Raw genomic sequence first — 25,734 nt, forward strand, 5'->3', positions numbered from 1 at the left:
TACCTCATCTAGCACAGTACAACTCAGTATTTCATACTTGCTTCATGTCACTGGGTTTTAGGAGGTCTGGTTTAGCACCCTGCTGTGCCATAGTCTACTTTTGTGAGTTGGGGCAGATTGCACAGGGACACACATATAGAATAATGCCAAATATATTAGATTGCGATCCAGTACACACTTACCTAGGAGTAATCCCCATTGATCTCAATGGGACTTACTTCTGAATAGACATGCATATGATTGTGCTGTTAATGCAATACATTCTTCTGTGCCACATTTGAAAATGAAGATTGTGGATCTGTAAAAGGTGCAAAAAAGGGAACCAGAGTGATCAAGGGCTTGGAGCACTTTCCATGCAAGGAAAGATTGATCAGGGACACTATTAATATTTCTAAAATGTGACACGGCATGAAGAAAGCAAATAAAAGGGATTTTTGTTTTTGTTTCTCAATGAAGGTGATTAACGATACAGTGGCACCTTGGGTTGCAGACGCTTCAGGTGACAGACTCCGCTAACCCAGAAATAGTAATTCTGGTTAAGAACGTTGCTTCAGGATGAGAACAGTAATCGTGCTCTGGCGGCGCGGCGGCAGCGGGAGGCCCCATTAGCTAAAGTGGTGCTTCAGGTTAAGAACAGTTTCAGGTTAAGAACGGACCTCCAGAACGAATTAAGTTCTTAACCCGAGGTATCACTGTAGATCAATAATAGATTCTAGATAGACAGAAGATGGTACTTCTTCACATACTAGATAGATAACTTTGTCAATCTGTTCTCCTAAGAAATGACAGCTAATGGCCCTTGGTTTGGATGACTTTGAAAGGGCATTAGACACAACGCTTGCAGGCTAGATCTATTGCCTACTAATTAAATGGAACCTCCATTTTCAGAGGCAGCATGCCAATGAATACCAATATCTGGAGATGGGGTGGGGGGAACAGCAGTGAGGGAGATCTGTTGGTTTAAAACTCTGCTTGTGGACTTCCTGTTGAATACACTGTGAAAGAGGATGTTGTAATGGTGGCTGCTGTTCATTGGGACTGGTAAGTCAGAAGGCAGAGAGTGCAAACAGATAGTTGAGTCAACAATAGGCAGAGCCAACTAATTCTCGTTTTGTCCCCTTTCCCGTAAGGAGATGGAAAAAGCTGACAGCCAGGGTCAATCTGCACTCATTGTGAGTAAGAAGGCAGGAAGGTGGAAGTTGATGGTATGGTGGCCTACTATCCCCAATGGACCAGCATCTAGTGGTATATTGGACGAAATGGATATTTTGTCTGATCCACCAGGGCTTCACACTCACTGTTCTTACAATAAGAACACTAAGCCGTTTGCAACTCAGAACCAGTTTGAGAATTCTTGAGAATTAGGCTTTCTGAGCCATTGTTCACTAAACCCCTGGTGGCCCACCACCTGTTTGGAGTAGAGCTCCCATCATCCGTGAACATTATACAGAGTTTCATAACTTGCTGTGAATGCTGAACTTACTTTTCATAGTCACAGAATATGCCCATTCCTGTTTTAAAAGCTATGTAGTGTATACAGGTATATTGGTGATTTGGTTATGTGCCAGTACAGCACTTTATAGGAAAATAAATGGCTGCGGATTATAAACTGCTGAAGCTAGTCCTATTCGGATTAGAAATGAGGCACTATTTTAAAGTAATACCAAGGGGACCCCGCTTCTGTCAGGATGACCCACCTTCCCATCATTCCAAGTCTTAATATGAAGAAGTTTTTTCTTCTTAGGAGGGAACTGTTGTTCAGTCAGAAGCTATAGGCCAAAGCTTGTGACTTTCTTTAGAATGTGAACTATTAAAGCTGTCATTTTCATCTCTGGTATTTCTGTAGTGCTTTCCAGATTCTCAAAGAACTTCATGTATCTGTGTCAGTAACCAATACAACAGCCATAAGGCAAGTCATTCTCTTCATTAGTATTATATCACCATGGAGTCTGAGGCTGGCTTGCATAAGAGGATCCAGTTCATTGTTAAGATGATATTTGAACAAGGGACGTTCTGGTCCATAGCTTATTATCCAACTTAATGTGCTTACTGGCCTTCCTAGTGTACAAGCTCATTATCCGGTAGCCAGGTTACATGAAAGATCACCTCCTCTCCTACATGGACTTGTCTTTTTACCATGGATTCTGGTTGTGGAATATTCCTCCTGATGAGCTTTGCCTGTCCTTTGTTTTGGGGCCATTTTAGTGCAAGGAAGAAATCTTTAAAAAATAAAAATAAATGCCAGGCCTGTTAAGATACTTTAATCTCTCTTAAATCTTTTGAAACTCATTTAAAACTGCTGTTTTATTATTTTATGAGGTTTATTATTATATTTTATCAATTCATAACCAGCTCTGGGGATCTTGCTATTGGGTGGCAGATAAATGCTGCAAATAAATAAATCCACTACATTTTGAAGTTGCCCCCAAAGCAAATTCTAAAGTTCTCACAGAACCCAGAGCACTTGATTTCCCACTGTATAACAAATGCCTGGTGTTTATTTTGCGAGAGGCAATGTTGGAGAGTTCTGAGAACTGAGCCTCTACTATGTCTCTGCTGAATTTGTGGAAGCTGAATCCTGGTGTACTTCAAATGGTTGAAGTTTGTCAGTGGAAATTCTGTCTGTCTGTCTGTCTGTCTAGTACAGTAAATAATAAAAAATAAATTCTTATCGCAAAATGTTTCAGCTTTGGCCTTCATCAATTGTTCTTCATCTGCCCATCATGGCTGTGGCCTGGTCTCTGGATAATTTTCTTCCCACATGGCTCTTTGGAAATGCCACAACCTTCCTTGGCAGCTGTGGGTTTCAGCTAAAAAGCTCATTCAAACAGCCCAATCAGAAGGCAGATTCCTTATGCACACCCTGCTCCTCGTTTGCAGAATGTTGTTAGATCCCCCACCCTCCTGCCCTGTTTATATGTGTCCTGCCCAAAAGTGAGCGGTCAGGTTATTGCTATGGAATACTCAGTTTCCACATCTGGGGCAAGGGAGTAGTTTTTCCTGCACCCAGATTAGCCATTCTGCAGGTTTTTTGCTTACTTCATAGCAAGTAACTTTGGGCATAACGGTTAAGGCATTAGGTTGGATCCTTAGCCATTTGGGTACCCTGTTAAAGGGGTTTCAGGAAAAGGTGTATCCAAGCCTGTGCAGGGGGGTGGAGCTGGGTACACTTGCCCTGGGCCTCGAAGGGCTAAGCTGGATGGGGGACCCTGCCAGGCATCAGCTGTGTTTTTGTATGAGTTTATAACTTTATTCTAACAAGACTCCCACCCCAGGCCTCAGACAAGCTCTGCATGGGCCTGGGTGTCTCTGTCTGGAAGTCCACATGGGGGCCAATGGCAGTGCCAGACTTTGGGATTTCATATCTCAGTGGCACCCTGTGTGATGCCAAAATTGAGCGCCCGCCTGTCTCTCACCTTCTGTTCTAAGTTTGTTGTGGTGCTTCCTGTGGCACCCTCTTGGCTCGGCACCCAGTGCGGCCAAACAGGTTACGCTTCCCTAAATCTGCCTGTTCCAATGGGCCATAGCATCTTTCCAAGAGGCGGCCCTGATCGGATCATCACATTTGATGTATGTCAAGGGGCAATCCTCAACCCAGGGTTGATCCACCCTACTGATCAACCAGCAGGTGGACTACTAGATACTAGATACATATCCAATGCCTTCGCCAAGACCCACTTACACCTGTTATTAATAAAAAGTTGTGCCCTATTTCAACCCAAGACCAGTGTCCTATATCTTATTTCTATCCTTGGTTGCCCACACACATGCTGCGTGCTTCCTGAGCCTGTGCACGCAAATGTCATCTGTTTTGATCCTAGTGAAGTGTATATTTTAGATATGTGGACCAAATTTTATGGTGGGTGAGATGAAAACCTTCCACCCATTGCTTCTCGCCACCAAATCTTATCCCAAACCTCTGTCCTTTATGGATTTCAAATCTGTTTTGATGCTTAAATCCTACCCTGTTTATTGCTTCAAACCCCCTCCAAGCTGTTCCCTCTATGAGGTTTCAAATCTGCCTTTACAGGCATGTACTTAGTAGTGATGAAAGCAGCTGCAGAGGTGTTTTGGGATGGAGAAGTGGAACATAGGAAGAGAATTTAGCATACCTCATCTGCTGTTTTGCATCTCCCCATCGCTTTTTCTGTGAAGAATTTTTTTGGGGGTAGCAAAGGGTATCTCTAATGTTTAGTTTGTCCCTTTTGCTCTGATGATAGGCTTGAAAAAAGAACTAAGACTACATGCTTGGTAAGTCATAGACCCATTCCTAAAAAACCCTCAAATATTGAGCTGGATTTCAGGGCCTGTTTTAAATGCATAGTAATATTTCAGCCTGAAAGGGCTTACTTTATTAGGCATGTGTGTGCGTGTGTGTGGCAAGTGTGAGAAAAATAGTCCTTAAGTTTCATTCTTTCCTGTGGAGTCATGACCAGATTTTTTTGTATAATTTAGTGGTTAAAATCCATAAAGGGCCTTTGGTATAAATAGTGCCTTCTTACTCAGTGTTTCTGCTCCCTCTGAGGCTGAGTCACATCTACTCACTTTACTGACCAAAACAAACTCGTTTTTCTCCCCTTCAGATTTTCTACGAGGCCAATATAGTGATTTTCCTCACGCGCCTTTGACAGCAGAGTCAGCTGAATTCATATTACATAATCTTTATTTCTGGCTGTACTAAAAGTGGCAAAAAACCCTCTTTCCAAAGTTTAATTTTTCATGCTGCCAACCCTGTATTTCAAGCAGCTAAAGAAATTGTAACAAGACTTGTTAATGGAGAGAATTTAATGTGGAAATTGAGATAATTATGAAACCAAAACCAGGACATTTTTTGCAGACTCCCTTCTGAGTCATGGCCCACTCCAAGTTAGCACTAGGACTGTGCAATGTTGTTTCATAGAAGACCACCTTGGAGAAAAACCTTCCATTCTAAGGGTATCAGCAGCATTCACTTAATTTTGTTTTAAATGGAGCTTTTGTGTGTTGGCAGCATTGCTAGCACGCATACTGGTATCCCAAGTATGTCCTACCATTCATTTGCATAATGTCTTCTGTGTTGAAACTAGGGTTGAATCCAGAAATTTTCTCTCTGTGGGGCCCCAGGAATTTTGCTGGAGCATGGTATAATTCATGCATGAGGTATATAACATTTTGTAATTCGCTACAACACAACTGTGCATTTATTATTGGTGTGTGCATGCTTAGTTTCTTATGGTCACATTTAGAATGCACAGGGTGGCAGAAAATCATCAGAACTTGAGTTTAACAGCACTAATGCAGAAAAGTGCTTTATCAACGTGAAGGTTGGTTTCTGTGTCCCACTATTTTTGAGGACATAATACAGTGGTACCTTGGTTTACGAACTTAATCTGTTCCAGAAGTCTGTTCTTAAACCGAAACCGTTCTTAAACCAAGGCATGCTTTCCCTAATGAGGCCTCTCGCTGCCAGTGCCCTTCCACCGTTCGGATTCCGTCTTAGACCAAGGTAAAGTTCTCAAACCGGGACACTATTTCCAGTTTTGGGGAATTTGTGAACCGAATCGTTCTTAAACCCAGATACCACTGTACTACTACTACTACTACTACTACTACTACTACTACTACTAATTTATTTATACCACGCCCATCTGGCTGGGTTTCCCCAGCCATTCTGGGCGGCTTCCAACCAAATATTAAAAACAATGCAGCATCAGACATTAAAAACTTCCCTGAACAGGGCCACCTTCAGTTCTCTTTTAAAAGTAAAATAGTTGTTTAATTCCTTGACATCTGCTGGGAGGGCGTTCCACAGGGCAGGCACCACTACCGAGAAGGCCCTCTGCCTGGTTCCCTGTAACCTCACTTCTTGCAGCGATGGAACCACCCGAAGGCCCTCAGCGCTGGACCTCAGTGTCCAGGCTGGATGATGGGGGTGGTGTCTGCTCAGCAACAAATAGTGAGTGAATATCTTTTCCCACTGCTGACCTTTTCATGTTTGTAAAAGAAGAAATGTTCACTAAAATGCTCATGAATTTTTGTGAGGACTTAAAAACAAATCTCAAACTGAAGTGGGAGTGTTTCAAACTGAAGACTGGAAAAATAATAAATTGAGAAAAACCAAAATTGACAGAATTATCCATTCTTAAATACAAGTGTTTTGCACCTATTGCCTCTATGAGCAACTGACACTTTATCTCCCTATGTGCCACACATGAAGGCAACATTTTGCTATCGGGAAAACTTTCTGTCCTCTTCCCAAGTAGGCAGAATCACTTTATGGAGACAGGCAAATGCATCATCCAGAAATATACTTTTGTGAAAATACCCACAGCATAATAAAAACGACTCCCTTCCCCATTATTTTGTTAAGTGATTTAATATGTGGTTCCTACACTCTGATTCATCAATGAGGTGAGTAATCAAAAAGTAACATGCAAAACCTTGGTAGTGAGTCATAAGACGCCACAAGGAACCCAGAGGCGGAGCTTGAATGCTCAGAAGGGGGAAGTTGAGAAATAAATCAAAGTACCTAATCCCCAGATAGCTCTTCAGATGCGCTGTAAATTCTCAGTAGTTCCAAAGTTAAAAAATATCAGAATCTTAGAGCTCATTTATGAGCTTAGAATGAGAATGCCAACACAGATATTGTTTGAATGCCTATTCTCCTAATTTACCTACTTCATAATGAAAACTAGCATGTCAATGAAACTAGTAGATTATAACCTTTCTCCCTGGCATTGTTATGTTTTACATGCATAGCCTGGGATTGAAATGAGGGGCATTCAGACACACAGTGGTTTATGTGGTTTCCTTATGTACATTTTGAGGCGACACTTTCCTAGGAGGGCTATACTGAGTTCTTTTTATGCATGTGTAGATAAACCTTATGTTGCTTCCTAAATTATGTTTTCTTGGGGAAACGACTATCTTGATGGCTGCAACATGTTAACCTCATGAAGGAACTTTTTCCTACTCCCACGTGTTACCCAAATGCTTGCAGAGAAATCTTCCAATACAGGTTTTTTGTGTTTCCCTGGTACAATAGTATTAGTTTTTTCCCTGCTGAAAATTATCTGCCTTGAAAGCAACTCTATATATGTGTGAGTAATTTTTATCTATGCAGGGTGTTTTTGTATTTCTCATACATGGCCACTAGAGCCCAGTCTGGAAGTTTGACTTTATTACTTTCTGCCTTCCTGTTCCAAATTGCATTTGGATAGTAGAACTTTTATATTGTTAATTTGTCACTGCACCATACTGAATGAGAACAGATATTTAGTTAAATCACAGCTGAGGAAACAGAAATGTTTCTATGTAATTATTTAGGTACACCTGCCTGCAAATATGTAGGTTTTTGACTTCAGCCAAGAGGTACAGTTGTGTTGTTTGGTAATTTTAAACTCTGGATGTAATAGTTTCACAGGGACCCCTCTTTAGATGGTAAGAAGTATTATTTTGCTTGTTTCTAAATGTGAAAAGCTAGCTCTGCTGCGTTTGGGGGTCCTCTTGCTCATTTGGCTGAGAGCAACCCTAGACTTTGCCATAAGGTCCTGTTCTGAGAGCAGCACTAGTGAGGGATAGAAACTTGCTCATCATTACAGTAGCTGAAGAGTCAGATGGTGAGTTCTGTTTTAAAAATAAGACAGGGAATTTCCAATTAAGAGAAAACATGCCTTTGCTAATGAAATTTACTTTGTGACATTCATAAATCTTTATGGAAGTGCAGTCACCTTGGAACTTATGTGGGAGTTAGGTTCAGGGATTGCACATGAAGCCAAAATTGCATATAGCCAGAATAAACCCAGAACCACTCCCATGGCACCATCCCAGAGCCTATGTGCCAAGCAGGCCTTGCCACCTATGCATGGTGGAGAGATTTAACCTCTCTGCCTTGATTAGTGGGCTCTGAAAGGTTCCCATGAGACTTCCTAGAGCCCACACAACAGCGCAGAGAGCTTAAAAGCTTTCTCCACAATGGGAGAACTTGGCACATAAAGGGGATTTAAGCAATCTGCCTTGCTTAATGGGACCTGGGAAGGTCTTGTGAAGGCTCTGGAGGTCTTTGCAAGATTTTGGACAGCCCCACCAGATCTTGTGAGACCTTCCCAGAGCTCGGTAGGCAAGAACTATTGTTCCCAGAGTTCCCTGGGAATAAAGATTGGCTCTTAAACCAGTCTGGGAATTTTAGTTCTGTGTGGAGAATTTCAAGAGAAATTGCATCAGAGAAATTTCAGATTGGAGAATACACAAGACCTGTCAGAGAGAGGAACTGACACCTCTCAGTGTCAAAAAGGAACTGACACCTCTCACACCTCTGAGTGGGAGACACCTGCTGATGATGGATCAGGCTGTGTGTCTTTGCAGCTGTCCAGAAGACCAAGACTGACAAAGGAAGCTGTTGTCATGCCAGGAGAGATAAATGGATTTACAACCAGAGGAGCTGGGAGACAATTGCAGATGGTGGAGATGGCCATTTCCCTTCCAGCTCCAAATCTACAACAAGAAGCCTCTAAACCTCTAACAACTGATGGGGGGGGGGGGATGGAAAAAGCAGAGAAAGAAGGACTAGTATTAAAACCTGCAGGGATTATTGGAGAGAAATTTATCACATTGGACTGGAAAAGGACCATCTTGGATATATTATTAATTATTATTATTATTATTATTATAATATAATAATAATTCAAGAGCTACTTCTGGACTTTTTGAGTGGGAAAAAGTGAATCTGAGATGCCCGGGATGGAAGATCAAGAAACGAACACCTAGCAGATTGAAAAGTAGCTATATAATATATCCTGGTGTTCTCTTGTAGTGCATTTTTTTTGAATATTTTGTAATAATTTTTTAATAATAATTTTTATTAAGTTTTTTGTATATTTCAAAATAAACATTTTACAAACTTTACAAACTTCTCCTTCCATGGTTCATTTACATATCATACTTTTCTGCATATTTTACTATAACCATTCAAATCAGTTTTCCACATCCATTAAAAATTATATTTTATGTTGGAAAAGTTTAAAAATTTGTTTAAAGAAAAGAAAAGAAACAAGGTATTGTAACTTGAGCCTTCAGTATGTGTTACATGGAGGGTTGGAGCATTGATTAACAATTGCCATTTTACATGTCCACTTCTACGTCAAAAAATTATTCTCTGTGTTTGCTGCCTCACTCAATGATTCTCTTGTCTATTAATGACAAAACAAATTGCATTAGATAATTCTCTATTGTGCAAAAACAATTCATTGAAATTCATATAGGTAGAAGACAATATTTTTTGTTGTGCTTACCCTACTGATGGGATGTGGACAACCAGGGATGAAAGTGTGGACAACTAGGGAGGCTGCAGCTGTACACTCAAGCCTGCACCTATCAAAATTCTAAAGTGGCCTGTGGATAACGCAGAAAAGCAGAAACCTCTTTTGTAAGGGAATAAAAATTTCAGAGAGACTGAAAAGTGATGGAACAAGTGCTGGCTGCAGCCTGTGGAATTTGCTTTGAGTTTACTTTGTGGGATGCTGATCCATCAACCTCTACCACCTCCTCAGACTGCCCCCCTCCGATATTGTTGATTGTGCTGCACCTGTTGCCTGTATCTCCCAAGTACTTTTGAAGGTCCGGTTTAGTGAGCAGGTTGGCAGATTTTGTCACCAATAAACTCCTCCCCCACACCAATTGCATAGTGCACAAATAAGGAGGTGAGTGGGTATTAGTGTAATGTTAGCCTCATTTGCAATTGTTGTAAGAAGCTGTTCACTTACAGGAAAACTCAATGCTACACAAATGATGATTTTTGAAAACCCAACAACCCCCACAGGCCTGCCCACAAGCTTACTATTCCTCCAGAATAGAAGCCTGAGGTTTTGCTTTTCAATTTACTTTGCACATAGGTAATCTTAAAGCTTTAGCTGCTTAAGCTGCTGTTTTAGGGGGCAGGTCTCATTTTTGTGAGCCTTGGGGAGGGCAGGTTTATTGCTCCATTGATTTGTATTCTGCCTGGTTGCTGCCTACTGCTTTGGAGTCAGCTTGTAGCCATTGCCTGGCAACCACAATGTAAAAGTACAACAGCAGCTCTGGAGTGCAAACATGCTGCTTGCAAGTAACTCTCAGCCTCATCTTTCTCCTGCAAGGCAAAGAAGGATTAAAAGAAGACACATGGGCACATAAAACAAGGAGAGAATAGAACTACAGGTTGAATGCACAAGAAGGTCCTTTAGGTCTTTTGGAACATTTGGGCTTCCTGAACTAAGGTTTGGTCTATCTGTTTTATATTTCCTCTTTTACTCCTCCCACCCTGTAAAGTATGTGTTGGTGAGAATATTCAATAAGCTTCTGGAAGTGAGCTTGCCAGGCGTAGATTTGCTTTCCTATTTCTGACTTTCCCCCATTCTTTCCCGTAAATCTTCAGGTCAAATAACAGTAAACCACCTTTCTCAGGGCAACAGGGGCATGGCCTTTGTACAGCTGCATGTTTATTTCTGGTATGCTTATTTCTGAGGAAACATTTCCTCCCAAACTTCTTTCTTTTTTTTTTTTTTTTTTATGCGTAATTTTTATTGGTTTTTCAAAAGTTACAATACATAACAAACTTTATCCAAACTCGTATCCATTCACTTAAAGAAAATAAGTTGACTTCCTTCAGTCGTTCCACGAATCGTCCAAAATAACATTAAATCAACAAATCCGCATTTCCAAGTTTGTAAAGCCATAAGTCATTCTCATCTATCCATTTTCTTTTAGCTTTACTCCCAAACTTCTTTCTCACAAGCAGAGTAGATAGTGTTCAGCAGAAGAGAATTGATGCATCAAATAGTGGTGTCTGGTGGGGTGGAAAGCAAAGAGACCAAAAGTGCATGGAGCTGGAACCAATGACAGGTGGAACCAACTCATTCTAGTTTTGTCTCCATCCCCATCATTCAGCCCGGACACTGAGATCCAGTGCCGAGGGCCTTCTGGCGGTTCCCTCATTGCGAGTAGTGAGGTTACAGGGAACCAGAGTGAGGGCCTTCGCGCCCGTCCTGTGGAACGCCCTCCCATCAGATGTCAAGGAAATAAGCAGCTATCCTATTTTTAAAAGACACCTGAAGGCAGCCCTGTTTAGGGAAGTTTTTAATATTTAATGCTGTATTGTTTTTAACACTCGATTGGGAGCCACTCAGAGTGGCTGGGGAAACTCAGCTAGATGGGCAGGGTATAAATAAATAAATAAATAAATAAATAAATAAATAACTATCATCATCTTCTCTGGTGAGTTCTACAAAGACAACAACAAGACTACAGACGAGGAAACTGATAACCTGTATCATTCCATTGACTAGTTGTAAGTCAGAAGGTAGGTAAATGCAGTGTGGCTGCAAGCAGTTTGAGACTCAGTGTCCCATTCACCCTAGTGGCATCATGACCTCTCCTCACCTAATAAGCATAATGAAACTTCATTGGGAGCAGTTGCTCCCTGGTTTCATTTGTAAAGGTAAAGGGACCCCTGACTGTTAAGTTTCTGTTCTCATCCTGAAGCAAATTTCTTAACCCGAGGTAATATTTCTGGATTAGCAGAGTCTGTAACCTGAAGCGTCTGTAACCTGAGGTACTACTGTACTGATAGGTTCCTCTTATCCAATTTTCTTCCTCTAAATCTTTTTAAAGGTAAAGGTAAAGGTACCCCTGACCATTAGGTCCAGTCACGGACGACTCTGGGGTTGCGGCGCTCATCTCGCTTTACTGGCCGAGGGAGCCAGTGTTTGTCCGCAGACAGCTTCCGGGTCATGTGGCCAGCATGACTATGCCACTTCTGGTGAATTAGAGCAGCGAACGGAAATGCTGTTTACCTTCCCACCGGAGTGGTACCTATTTATCTACTTGCACTTGACGTGCTTTCAAACTGCTATGTGGGCAGGAGCTGGGACCGAACAACGGGAGCTCACCTTGTCGTTGGGATTCGAACCGCGACCTTCCGATTGGCAAGCCCTAGGCTCTGTGTTTTAGACCACAGCGCCACCCACGTCACCCCGGTTTCATTTGTAGGTAGAGGTTAAAGATGTATGACTCTGTGCACCACAAATCAGCTGTCTCTTGTGACTGACACAGGTTGCCAAAGATAAAGAATATAAACCTTTTATATATCACAGGTACCCAGGCACATTCTTTCAAACTTAAATTGCTGTGATTTTGCTATCTCTGCTTGTTTTAGAAAGTGCACAAAAAGGAAGTGCACAGATGTGTGTATACACCTAGTACATCCTCATAACTCAAACTGGGAGTAACAGCTTGCTGAGTCCACAGTGAACTGTTACTTCTTTGCAAATGAATGGTTAATGTGTATGCAAATTGCTAGGCCTCCAAGGAATTCAATCTGTCATGTTCTCTTTTTGGACTCCCAATTGGGGTTTGCATTTAGAAATATATACATTCTTTGACTGGCAGTTGAAGGTTCTATCAAAGACTTAAGTTACTTGGGCATTGTGATGTCAGCCTGCAAAAAGATGATGGATGAGTTTCACTTTGGGTAGATTACCTCATGGGAATCTCTCCCAACCTTGCAGACATACTGGGTTGCTCATGTCTGAGGTCTCTGACAGTTTTTAGTGCTTGAAGAAAGTGCATTAATTTAGCTAGTGATTCAGTATAGTTTGCGCTTGGCAGCCATGTTTGCTTTTATGGTTGTAGCATTTTCAAGATTTCCTGTCTCTCCACTCAGCCTTCCCTTTCAGTGCATTGAGAAACATTTGGAGTGAACAAGGTGGCTTGCTTGGCATGGATTTTGGTACCCCATTTCCTATAGGATAGGTGCAGTTGAGGTACTGGCAATTATGCAAGCTGAATTTCCTAACTGAAATAGGAGGCTTGACTTTGCTGGTAGCACCAAAACAAGGCTGGACTTGTAGTAGGTCTAACATACAGTTAGGAATAACTAAGACTTGGGACTTGTGAAGAAGGGAGCTTCCCTCATGGCTAGATTCACACTGTAGCACTAAATCCAGAAGTGGAAGAAGCTCAAAGAAGAGGTGATAAGTCGTACTGAATCAAATGCATAAATCATGAAATTATTCAAACCTTATACTGAATATGATCATTGGTTCTGTCTGGTGTAGTGTATGTCTGTTGACTAGTAATGGTTCTGCTGACTAGTAGAGGGTTTCAGACAACAATTTTCCTAGCAACAGCTTCTTAAAATCTCTTTACACTGATAATGCAAGGTAATGAAGCTCCTTGCATGCAAATATATGCTCTTCCCCTCAGCTACACCCCTTCCCCTTGCATGTTTACCATTTTTTTTATCCCATGCTGATCCTGCTAGTCTCTAGTCAACAACTCGGACTTGCAATTATAAGGCCACAGGTATTGGCACATTCTCCTCATGCTTTCATAGAATCATAGAATCATAGAGTTGGAAGAGACCACAAGGGCCATCGAGTCCAACCCCCTGCCAAGCAGGAAACACCATCAGAGCACTCCTGACATATGGTTGTCAAGCCTCTGCTTAAAGACCTCCAAAGAAGGAGACTCCACCACACTCCTTGGCAGCAAATTCCACTGTCGAACAGCTCTTACTGTCAGGAAGTTCTTCCTAATGTTTAGGTGGAATCTTCTTTCTTGTAGTTTGAATCCATTGCTCCGTGTCTGCTTCTCTGGAGCAGCAGAAAACAACCTTTCTCCCTCCTCTATGTGACATCCTTTTATATATTTGAACATGGCTATCATATCGCCCCTTAACCTACTCTTCTCCAGGCTAAACATGCCCAGCTCCCTTAGCCGTTCCTCATAAGGCATTGTTTCCAGGCCTTTGACCATTTTGGTTGCCCTCCTCTGGACACGTTCCAGTTTGTCAGTGTCCTTCTTGAACTGTGGTGCCCAGAACTGGACACAGTACTCCAGGTGATGTCTGACCAGAGCAGAATACAGTGGCACTATTACTTCCCTTGATCTAGATGCTATACTCCTATTGATGCAGCCCAGAATTGCATTGGCTTTTTTAGCTGCCGCATCACACTGTTGACTCATGTCAAGTTTGTGGTCAACCAAGACTCCTAGATCCTTTTCACATGTACTGCTCTCAAGCCATGTGTCCCCCATCTTGTATTTGTGCCTCTCATTTTTTTTGCCCAAGTGCAATACTTTACATTTCTCCCTGTTAAAATTCATCTTGTTTGTTTTTGCCCAGTTCTCTAATCTGTCAAGGTCATTTTGAAGTGTGATCCTGTCCTCTGGGGTGTTAGCCACCCCTCCCAGTTTGGTGTCATCTGCAATGCATATGTCAGATATGCTGATTCAACCATAGGCACTTAAAAAATTCCTCATATGAGAGCACCCTAATGTCTCATTTCTTGTCATTTATTTGTGACACAAGTGAATCAAAGAACTAATGATAAAAGCTTAACAGCTACCAGCCCCAACAATACTGTGTAATGCTTTGCTTTGTGTGTTCCATGAATCTGAGGAGAAAGTAGGATTTAATTGAATCCTTTTCTGTCTTCCAGAGCCTTGGATCAGCAGACAAGAAGGACTTGTATCCATCAAAGTAAGTTTTATATTCTTCTGTGTGTGGTTTCAATGGGATTTAAAATTTAAAATTTAAATGTGTTAATAATTGCAGTCTTAAGAGTATAAGCAAAATCTGTTTTTCTTTTGCATTGTTTGTCTCTGTTATGTTAGAGCAGGGATGGATAACCTGTGGCTATCCAGTTGTTAAGTCACAACTCTCAGAGTCCCTGCCAGTTGACTATTCCAACAGCTTCTGGAGGGACACAGGTTAGGTACCTCTGGATTAGAGAAAGGAGAGCCAACTAGAATCTATCACAGTCAACATGATAGTAACGTGATAACCTTACCATAGATGACACAAGGTGTTTTTTGTAATCAGGGATGACACAGGGATGCCATCTTCATGTAGTTGCTGTCTGAACAGGTTTGTTTTTAGTTCAGCCAACCTGAGCAGCCATAATTCAGTACCCAGCACTAAAAAAAAAATAGCCCAAGCTTTGGTAATTGCTGTGGACCGTTACAACATATCACCACCAACAAGGATTCTTCAGAACAATTGTTCAGTGTTCTGATTGTTCAAGACTGCTCTTGTGTCAGCTCCCAGTTCCTTCTGCACATGCAGGGCACGACTTCCTTGCCTTGCATTTGTGGTGTGGTGTGATATTTAACCAGAAGAGTTCTGTCAAGAGAGATTGGCCCACAGCTATGAAGCTTCTTTCCTGTGGTCATTCATTACAGTATTTTCTGGTGGAAAGTATAGCATTTCTCTTTGATACTTGGTAATAGAGAAGGAAGTTGTTAGCGTCCTTTAGCAACATTATTTTAATTCACTGCCCTTTAAGATTTGTTTTTTTGTCTGGTTTTAAACACAATGTTTGCTTGACATTTTGGATATAGGACAGAATACAGATGCAAATGTAACAGTATGTTCCTAAAATATTACAAATGAATCTGGATTTTTAATGTTTCCACTTGAGTATCTTTTGCTGGATATGCCTGTTATCCATTTGCTGCCCCAAATAACATGGAAATTAATTTTGTGGCATATTTTTAAAATCTTCAAATAGCAACAACTATATTTAAATGCATAGAACTAATGTTTATATTGTTGTACAGTCAATTTCTTACATATGTGGAGGAGCATAAGCAAATGTGCATGACAAGAGGTTTCCAACTATCCATATTCTTATCTACTTTTTTGTTCAGTACTCTTTGTTCTGGGTCTTCCTTTGTCACATGGGAAATGTAAACATGTAGCAGAGAAATGTGAACAGGTGACATAGGGCATATTGTCCTTTGACAATGCCACACAGGCACCTGTGGCATAAGTGTGCACTTGGTGTGAGGCAAGAAGTGCAGGTACACCTCAGTTTGGTTCTCCCTACCCCTCAGAATAATCTTGCTAACTAGCCATTATCATGATGTTGAAAAATGCCACCTACATAAGATTAGGCTTCTAAATCAGCATTTGGATTTTTTAAATTTAGAACTATTAGTCTACTTGCTTCGGGGCATTTTTTAATTGCTAGTTCAGGGAAAGGGAGTGAGAGCTTCCAGTACTTGGCAGTTTTCACAACTGCTCTCCTTCCTATGCCGCTGGCAGCATGGTTCCATCAGGAGGTTAAGGTACACTGTCTTGAGTGATGTGAACTACATTAGTCAGTCTTGGCATTTTTGCTGAGTCATGTAGCATCACTATGACATTGGGATTTTAAATATGTACAATAAATGCTGATCCTAATGATGTGCTTATTCAGAATGGTTCTGCTCTTGGCAGAACTGGGTCTTTTCTATAAGTAGGAGGCCTGCACATCCCAGTAAGTCAAGCTTATATACCTACCTACTTAGCAAGACTTTGCTACCTGCAGCTCTCCTATAGACAGATCTTCATCCGACATCTGTAAAGACGTTGTATATGGCAATAGTTTTCAACCTTTTCCATATACTGGACCCACCTTTAGTCTCATCCGGCAACATTCAACACACACTACTATATCCACATTTTCTGTCACCTCTTATTTCTGGTATTCCCTTTTCATTTCTTTAAAAGCAATAACAAATAAATAATGCTTGGTGGCAAAATTGACACAATAACCTTATTTTCCCACTGTGCAGTCAAAGTTCATTTTAACTTATTGTATCTTTATCATATCTTGTAACCTTACTGTACACCACTTAGAAGTTCCAAAAGGACCTCTCCAATGGACAGTAAAATGGCAGGTGCGATTCGGTGTATGCAAGGGCAAAGTGATGCATGTTGCCACAAAAGAAATCTCAGTTTTAAATATAGATTTAAGGGGTCTGAACTAGTGGTGAGAGACCAGGAATTGGACCTTGGGGTCATAGTGGATAGCTTATTGAAGATGTTGACACAGTGTGTGGCAGCTGTGAAAATGTCAGATTCCGTGCTAAATATCATGACAAAAGGCATTGACAATAAAACTGCTGATATCATAATGTTATAAAAAATATATGGTGCAGCCACATTTGTAATACTGTGTATAGTTTTGGTTACCTCACCTCAGAGAAACTATTATAGAGTTGGAAAAGTTTAAGAAAAGGAAGTTAAAACAATTAAGGGGATGCAGTGACTCCTTTGTGAGGGAAAGTTGCAGAGTTTGGGACTTTGAAGTTTAGGGAAAAGGCAAGAAAGAGGTGACATGATAGAAGTTTATAAAATTGTGTATTGTATGGAGAAAAGTTTCTCTCTCTCATAACACTAGAACTTTTGAACATTCAGTGAAGCTGAACGTTGGAAGATTCAGAACAGATAAAAGAATGTACTTATTCACACAGTGAATAGATGAACTCTGGAACTCGCTCCCATAGGAGGCAGTGATGACCTCCAAAGTAGATTGCATTAGTAGATGATTAGATAAATTCATGGAGAAGAATACTATCAACAGTTACTAGCTATGATGGCTACGTTCCTGCTTTCAGACTTCCCACAGGTATCTGGTTGGCCATTATGAGAACAGGATGCTGGACTAGATGAACCAGTGGCCTGATCCAGCAGGCTCTTCTTGTGCTCTTATCTTCTTCCTGTGGTGTTAAGCAGTATATAAACTGTTGAAATTAATAAAATAAAACATAATTCAATCCCTCACTGCTGGGATTGAACACTCCATTGGAGATCTGCATTGCCCACTGCAAATGCACGCCTCCTTTTTGGGATGCTCATGCATCTCTAATGAGAGTCCTCAACATCAGAGTGGAGGGGAGTGTTTAATGGATTTGCCCTCCTCCCTCACCTATGCCAGTGGTAGTTCATTCTATCTTGGCCTCAGGAGTGGGGTAAAGAGTAGTTCTGCCATTTAACTGTATCCTCTCTCATCTGTGCTGTACCACAAATCTATGAACCCAAACAGTTTTTATTTACATTTAAGGTTACATGCAGTTATGCTGTCCCTGGAAGTGAATGTTCTAGTGAAGGGCAAACCTTGGTTGCATAGATTGTACTGTTCCTTGAACTGTAGAATTGTTAAGAGGCAAGATAGCATTGTCTTCTTTAAAGCCTGGTGCATTGTTTTTGTTTTCCTCCTCAGCTTGCAAAGTCTTTTCCAGGTTAGACAATGGGCAGCTGAAAACTTATGTATGTTTCAATAAATTGGTTGTCAACAACATGTTGCTTTCGTAGGGAGAGATACTTAGAGGTGTTCAGGAAACCTAGCCTCTGAGCTAGGCAGTGGTCAATCTGTGTCTAGCACAGCATGCATGGTTAGCCTTGGGTGTCAGCAAATTAAGTAAGCTGCTTGTCTCATATTTCATACCTTCTGTGTTGAATATTTCATTTAGAAAAGCAAAAGCTGTCCCTGGTGACAGCTGGCAATTTCTCCTGCCCTTTCTCCCTGGCCATCTCCTAATGGGGAGCATGACAAGGGTGTCACTTGCTCAACAGGCAGTTGAAATAATAAAAACTTCCTCCACAATCTTTTGCTTCTGTTCAGAGTGATAAAATCAGACTGAGACATTTTGAGAAGGGGCTATAACACTTGGAAGCTTAACCCTACATTTTTATTACTGACAGCTGAATCAAACCTGCCTGGATTTTCTGCATACCTGCCATATCCAAGGCTGCCTCAAACCTTAATCATCAGTTAAATTGTTGCTTTAAATGACACTGTATGGGAATTAGTTTTGCAGTATTCGGATTTGAGCTGTCCAACAGTATAGGAGAGACAGTTTGTTCAATTTATGCATGTCATTCTATTAGGTACTAGAAGAGATGATCAATATCACTGCACAAAGACCGATTTTGAAACTTTTGCGCCATGTCTACAATTATGATGTTCAAACTTACTTGGAGCATTGTCTTTAGTCAGCCCTTGAACCCTTGAGTCATAGCAAACTATTATTCTAAATAATATCATTATTATTGTTCTATCATATTGTATTTTCAAGACAAGGCCATATCTCTGCCTGGAGTTTGGTTCCTATCTCAAAAATTGTTAGTTTAATCAAGCTCAATTTATTTATTTGTTTATTTCTCTCTCTTTCTCTCTCTGTCTTGTGTTCTATAGCTTTGAATTGATTGAGATTACATTGGGATACTTTTTACTGCTTTGGTTGCTATAGAAACACATGTGCCCCCCGCCATAGTTTGTAACAAACATGGCCTCTTCTGAAATTTTAGTCCCATTTCAACCCACTTTTTAAAACCTGCTTGGCCAAGACTCTCATTGCCATAAGTGGCTAGGACAATTCAATATTATTATTATTATTATTATTATTATTATTATTATTATTATTATTATTATTTGCTGCACTGGCATAGAGAGGGAGACTTGAATACTGGTTTATCAAACCATAAGGTGAACTTTTTCCTGCCATGCTGCCCTCTACCCATCCTAAAGGGACCACCCTGAAGAGCAACAACAGAGAAGTCATTCTCCTTGGCCATTCTCTTGGCCTCTCTTTGAGTCAGGGGTCATTAGTGGTGGTGGTTAATGACTGATCACTGCCAGTTAATGAGCAGCTGAAGGTGAACAAAACGAAACAAAATGAAAGAATGCATGGCTAGCAGAAAGACCTTGGTGTACTCCAGTGGATTCCTTATACCCCCAACATGAATTCATTGTAAGCCATGGCTGAAAACCATTTGTATGTGATAAAAAACCCAAGAATTAAAACCTAAAAAGGGGGTCAGGGGTTGTGTGATGAGGAATTGCATTGATGCCTACAAAAGAGGCTGGGCAGGGAAGTGTGCATCCCTATGTCAAATCTGACAACCATCACCAAAATTAATGCAGACAGTGCTATCATAACTTCATTCTTAAAGTGATCAAGCAAATAGATGTAATGTTTATCTGCAGTGAGTGAAGAATAGTGAAGTCCTCCTTCAAATAATGGATGTGCTCTTTAGTCCATACTAAGCTAAAGTAAAGATATTGTGCTTGGTGTTTAGAATTGGCCACATCTGTTCACATCTACTATCTGTTTGGTACAGGGAAATATGCAAAGGTATTCTCTTTGGAGTTTTCCAATAGTGAAGCCATGTGGCTCTAAGTGATGGAAAATATTTCCTTATGAATAGGGAAAGTGCAGCAGAACCCAAAGAGCAAAATGATCAGCGATCCTTAGTCTAGGGGTGCCAGACAGTAGTTTTCTTTATTTTTCTCCTTGGATAGAGGTAGGATGAGTGCACAAAAATTGTAAACCTATATGGCTGCAGGAAGGTCTGAGAGAAAAAACAGCTGAAGGAGGAGGAGAGGACAGAGGGTGAAGAAAGAGCCGTGAGTGGAGGGAGGACCCTATTCCCACCCCTTGAACACTCTGGGAAACACAACAAACCTGCTGTACCTGGAACTGGGTGTAGAGAGTTCAGCTTAATGGGACACAGCTGTGGGTAACCGGTGAAGCTATCATCCACCTTGTGTCTGCCTATAGAAAGCAAGTCTAGAGTAAGAGCCCTGGGTTATGCCTGCTGTTTCCAGGAACACACCTCGCTGTGAGACTTGTGGGTGAGCTGAGAGTTTGTTGGACCGTGGGTGAGAACCCAGAGGCTGAGAGGGTATGTCAGAAGAAAAATGAAATGATACTGATTTATATATATTAGTAACTTTGTGTTAATGCAACATTTTTATATGAAACTGTGCATTTTTGTAACGTTTTCTGTTGCTGTTTCAGTTTTTTGTACACCGCGTAGAGATATATTTTAATAAATTAAGTGGTATAGAAATTAAATAAAAAAATAAGTAGGTTATGGTCCATAGGGACTGGACAATGAATTGCCCATACTGAAGGATCAGCAACTGGTTAAGGAACAGGAGGCTGAGAGTAAAATATATGGACAGTTTGCCTGAGGGCTGGACATTTTTACAAGGCAGTCCCCTTAGTTTGAAATGATGACTCTACACAAATAAGTTTTTGACATCATATCTTACTGAGAATAATACCCGCACTATGTATAATCATGTACTGTAAGGGGGAAATGTTCTAGGTGGGGTGGATTATCAACATTAACAAAAAAAAACCATATTACTATATGAAGTAAACAATACTGCCGCATGAGCTTAACAAATGGTATATTACCTCTCACAAAAGACTTCAGTAAGAATTTTGTATTCATTTTCCCTGCAGGAAGTTACACCTGCTATTGCTGCAATTTGAAAATATCAGAGCTGGGGCCAAGCATCACTCACAAAATTTCTGGCAGTTTTGTCAAAATCTGCAAGGGCTGTTTGAATTTAGAACATTTGCTGGCTGGCCATGGTTATTAAATCATCCCATGCTGCTGTATGATATACAGTGGTACCTTGGGTTAAGAACTTAATTCGTTCTGGAGGTCCACTCTTAACCTGAAGCTGTTCTTAACCTGAGGTACCACTTTAGCTAATGGGGCCTCCCGCTGCCACTGCCGCACGATTTCTGTTCTCATCCTGAAGTAAAGTTCTTAACCCAAGGTACTATTTCTGGGTTAGTGGAGTCTGTAACCTGAAGCGTCTGTAACCTGAAGCGTCTGTAACTCGAGGTACCACTGTATGGCAAATTTGCATGTACAAGTCTTCCTTAAGCCTGTGTGCAATAATTACAAAGAAGTATTCCCAATATCTAGTACATTTTGTAATTTCTTCTGATAAAAATCTGCTGCCCAGTTCTGGGGAGAATAAAAAACAGGACTAGAATTCTCCTGAGATTTTAAACCAACTCTAATTTCAATTAGGAATGGGAAACAATTTATTTGGTTCTCATTTTAATGTAAACCTAACTAATTCACATTTTCTGAACTATCCATTGAAATTAGCATTTTTCCATATTTTGCAATGCAGTACTTATGCCTAATAATGCACACAAAAATGCCTATATTGGTGAAAATAACATACAAAAATACACTATTTTAGGATATATAATACTTGCAAAATGTATATTGTGATGGGATGATTAGCTGCTTGTGCGTAAAAACGTGCTCCCTCAGAGTTTGTGCGGCTCCACAAACCTCTGTGTGTGACAGAGCTCCTCAGACATGTCTGCTCTAGTCACTAGTAGAGTCTGACAGTGGCTGTCTGCGGAAACGCTTCCAGCAAAGAAGCTCCTTAACGGAAACGCGTCTCCTGGACTCACGACGTGGCAGCTTCCGGCGAAGCATGGGTCTCCCTATGGTTGCTTCTGACACCTCCCCACTGTTCTCGCTGGACGTGTCTCTCACCCCTCCCTCTCCCCTGCTAGTTCCTGCCTTGGCTGCTGCGTCTCTCTCAGCATTCCTGAGATCCTCCTCCAGAGTACCCTCTCTCCCCCTGCTGGTCCCTGCTTCAGCTGCTGACTCCCTCCCAGCCTCTGGGAGCCTTACCACCTCCCTTTCCTCTGATGTCAGTTCCCTGACATCCACCTCCCCTCCAGGGCTCCCTTCCCCCCCGTCCATTCTCTCTCCTCTGGGCGGTGAGGAGCTAAAACCCCGAAAAGAATCCTCTTCATCTTCAGACGTCTCGAACATCTCCCTCCATTGGTCTTCGTTCCGGCTCGCTGAATCCTCCTCCGCCTCGGAATCAGAGAACCCCTCCAACTCTTCTTCTTCGTCGGTGGTGGCGAAGTACTCCCTCCGGAACCTCGCCACTGGCTGAGGTTTACGAGGGAATCTCTGATGAAAAGTTTCTATTAAAACCTCGTCATCTACATCCTCTGCCATGACCCAGGTGTTTTCCGACTCCGGCTCCCCTTCCCACATTACCAAATACTCTACTTGATCTCCCTTCCACCTGGAATCGAGAATCTCCGCTACATGGTAGCTGTGTTCCTTTTCCTCCATTGCTGGTCCCCTATTGACCCTCCCTTCTCTGTCCCCTTTATACGGTGACAGCAACGACCTGTGGAACACTGGGTGCAGCTTCATGTGGTTCGGTAACCGGAGTCTGAAAGCCACTGGGTTGACCTGCTGCGTGACTTCAAATGGACCCAGCCTTTTGGGTCTTAACTTCTTACAACCCCCTTTGAATGGTAACCCTTGGGTAGACAACCACACCTGGTCCCCCACCCTAATGCTTTCACCTTCCCTTCTGTTTTTGTCTGCCTGCCTCTTATATTCCTCTTTAGCCCTGTTTAAGTTAAGTTGGAGCTGGCGATGGATCGCTTCCATTTCTTCAACGAACTGTTCTGCAGCTGGAACGCTCCAGTTCTCCCCTTCCCCCCCTGGGAAGGCTCGGGGATGGCACCCGTGATTAGCCAAAAAGGGGCTCATCCCCGTGGACACGTTCTCTGCATTGTTGTAGGCAAATTCTGCCAACGCCAGCTTCTCCACCCAATCATTCTCTCTGTCATTCACATAACACCTCAAATATTGCTGGAGGACACCATTAGCTCTTTCCGCCTGCCCGTTGGTTTCTGGATGACGGGCAGTTGAGAAATTAACCTCTACATGCAGTAAGCTCATGAGCTTCCTCCAGAACCTGGAAGTAAATTGTTTCCCTCGGTCTGAAACCACCCTCAAGGGGGCGCCATGCAACCTAAACACATTTTCTACAAACAATTTAGCGGTTTCTTCTGCTGTGACCGCATGTGAGCAGGCTATAAAGTGGGCCATCTTGGTTAACAGGTCTACCACAACCATGATGGCTGTTTTCCCTCTAGACCTTGGCAGATCAGTCATGAAATCTATTGCCACTGTTTCCCATGGTCTTTCAGGTGTGGGTAGTGGTTCTAATAAACCTGCCGGTGCCCGCCTCTCCCCCTTGGCTCGTTGGCATTGGTCACACCCTCTCACATACTCCCGCACATCTTCCCTGACCTTGGGCCACCAGAATTCCCTGGTAACCAGCCACATGGTTTTGTGTTGCCCAAAATGCCCTGCTGTGGGGCTATCGTGCAGTTGCTTGAGTACCTTTTCCCTCAATTCCCCTTCAGGTATATATAACGCTCCCTTGTAGTACAACGCCCCGTTTCTCTCCTCAAAACCCCCGGGTTTGTCTCCCTCCCTCCTGAGACCCCTGAGTTTGTCCTGGGCGTATTCATCCTGCACCGTTCCCTCTACCAGTTCCCTTTGCCCCACCAATGCCGCCCCACACACCCAGCGTTCCTCTGGAATGACATGGGTCTCTTCAGGTGCTCCCTCCCCCTCCAAATATTCAGGTTTGCGTGAGAGAGCGTCCGCCCTGACGTTCTCTGGGCCTGGCACGTAACAAATCTCAAAGTTAAATTTGGAGAACTCCTGGGCCCATCTCAACTGCCGTTGGTTGAGCACTCGCGCAGTTCTCCAATACTCTAGATTCTTATGGTCCGTGCACACTTGCACCTTATGTTGTGCACCAATTAGCAGGTGCCTCCATCTCCGGAAAGCCTCATGAATAGCAAGAAGTTCCCGGTCGTACACCGTGTAGTTCCGCTCGGATTTGTTCAGCTTTCGCGAAAAGAAGGCACACGGTCGCCACTCTGACTCCTCCTTCCCCGGCTGCAGAAGAAGCACCGCCCCTATGGCTCTGTCCGATGCATCTGTTTCGACCCTCAGCTTTTTTTGTAAATCCACATGCAGAAGTTGTTCTTCAGAGGCGAAGGCCCTTTTCAGTCCCTCAAACGCTCGCTCCGCCTCCGCCGTCCAAACAAACTTCTTTTTACTGCTGAGACAGTCCGTAATGGGCGCCGTCAGGTGGGCGAAGTTTCGGATGAACTTACGATAAAAGTTTCCAAACCCTAGGAACCTCTGGACATCCTTCTTGGTTTTGGGTGTTTTCCATTCCAGCACTGCTTGAACCTTGCCGGGATCCATGGCCAATCCCTTGTCTGACAGGCGGTACCCCAGGAATTCCACCTCCTTGGTATGAAACTGACACTTCTCCAGTTTCACCCACAGCCTGTTGGCTTGCAGCCTGCTCAACACTTCTCTGACGTCTCTCACATGTTGCTCCTCATTCTCCGAATACACCAACACATCATTGAGGAAGGCCACGCAGTTCTTGTAGAGCAACGGCCCCAGTACGTGGTTCATGAACGATTGAAAACACGCGGAGCCTGCTTGTAATCCAAAAGGCATCACGAGATATTCAAATGCCCCCAAAGGGGTGAACATGGTGGTTTTCCATTCATCCCCTTTCCTTATACGTATTAGGTTGTACGCCCCCCTTAGGTCCAGCTTTGTAAAAATCTTTCCCTTCCGCACCCTGGTCAAAATATCATCAATCCTGGGCATAGGGAAAGCCAGCGGTTCTGTCACTGCATTTAACCGCCTGAAATCACATACAAGTCTCAGCTTGTCCGTGTGCTTTTTATCCACAAAAAACACTGGGCTACCCCCCGCTGCTTTGGACTCTCTGATGAAGCCTCTCTTCATGTTTTTGTCAATGAACTCTCGCAACTCCTGCATTTCCCTGTCTGACATGGCATACAACTTGCCTACAGGAAGCTGTGCTCCAGGGAGTAAATTGATCTGGCAATCAAAGGGCCTATGCGGGGGTAGTTGGTCAGCTTCCTTCTCGCTGAACACGTCGCTGAGATCTGCATACTGTGGTGGTACCTTCACCTTCTCCATTACGACAGTCCCTGCTAGGGTGGCTTGGGTCCCTGCTGAACCCTTTCCCCCCTTGCAGTGTTCTAAGCAATGTGCTGAACCGAAGGAAACCACTCTTTGATGCCAGCCCACCAGCGGATCATGTAGGGCTAGCCAGCTCATTCCCAAAATGATGGGAGCGCCTCCCAAGGTGGCCACATTAAACGCTATCAGTTCTGTGTGCCTTGCCACCCTCATTATCATTGGGATGGTCTGCAAGCTGACTCCTCCTCCCAACAGTTCCCTGCCATCGATCGTGGTCACCTGCAGGGGGTTGCTTAAAGGGATCGTCTGTATCTGGTGTTCAG

The 25,734-nt window shown here is 42.6% G+C and overlaps 1 protein-coding gene across 8 annotated transcripts in view; it reads left to right on the top strand.

Moving 5' to 3' along the window:
* The window catches only part of LOC309518699 (ankyrin repeat and fibronectin type-III domain-containing protein 1-like), a 373,330-nt gene that overhangs the window by 209,776 nt on the left and 137,820 nt on the right, over nt 1-25,734 (top strand). For 7 of the 8 annotated variants that reach the window (XM_082199046.1, XM_082199043.1, XM_082199047.1 and 4 more), the window contains one exon: nt 14,454-14,494. In XM_082199046.1, coding sequence (XP_082055172.1) covers nt 14,454-14,494 — 41 coding nt within the window. Of the gene's footprint in view, nt 1-10,073; nt 10,230-14,453; nt 14,495-25,734 lie in introns of those variants that run through there. The other variant, XM_082199044.1, reaches the window with a different exon arrangement.

The sequence above is a fragment of the Podarcis vaucheri genome (genome assembly GCF_965113315.1).
Source record: "Podarcis vaucheri genome assembly, chromosome: 14".
NCBI lineage: Eukaryota > Metazoa > Chordata > Lepidosauria > Squamata > Lacertidae > Podarcis > Podarcis vaucheri.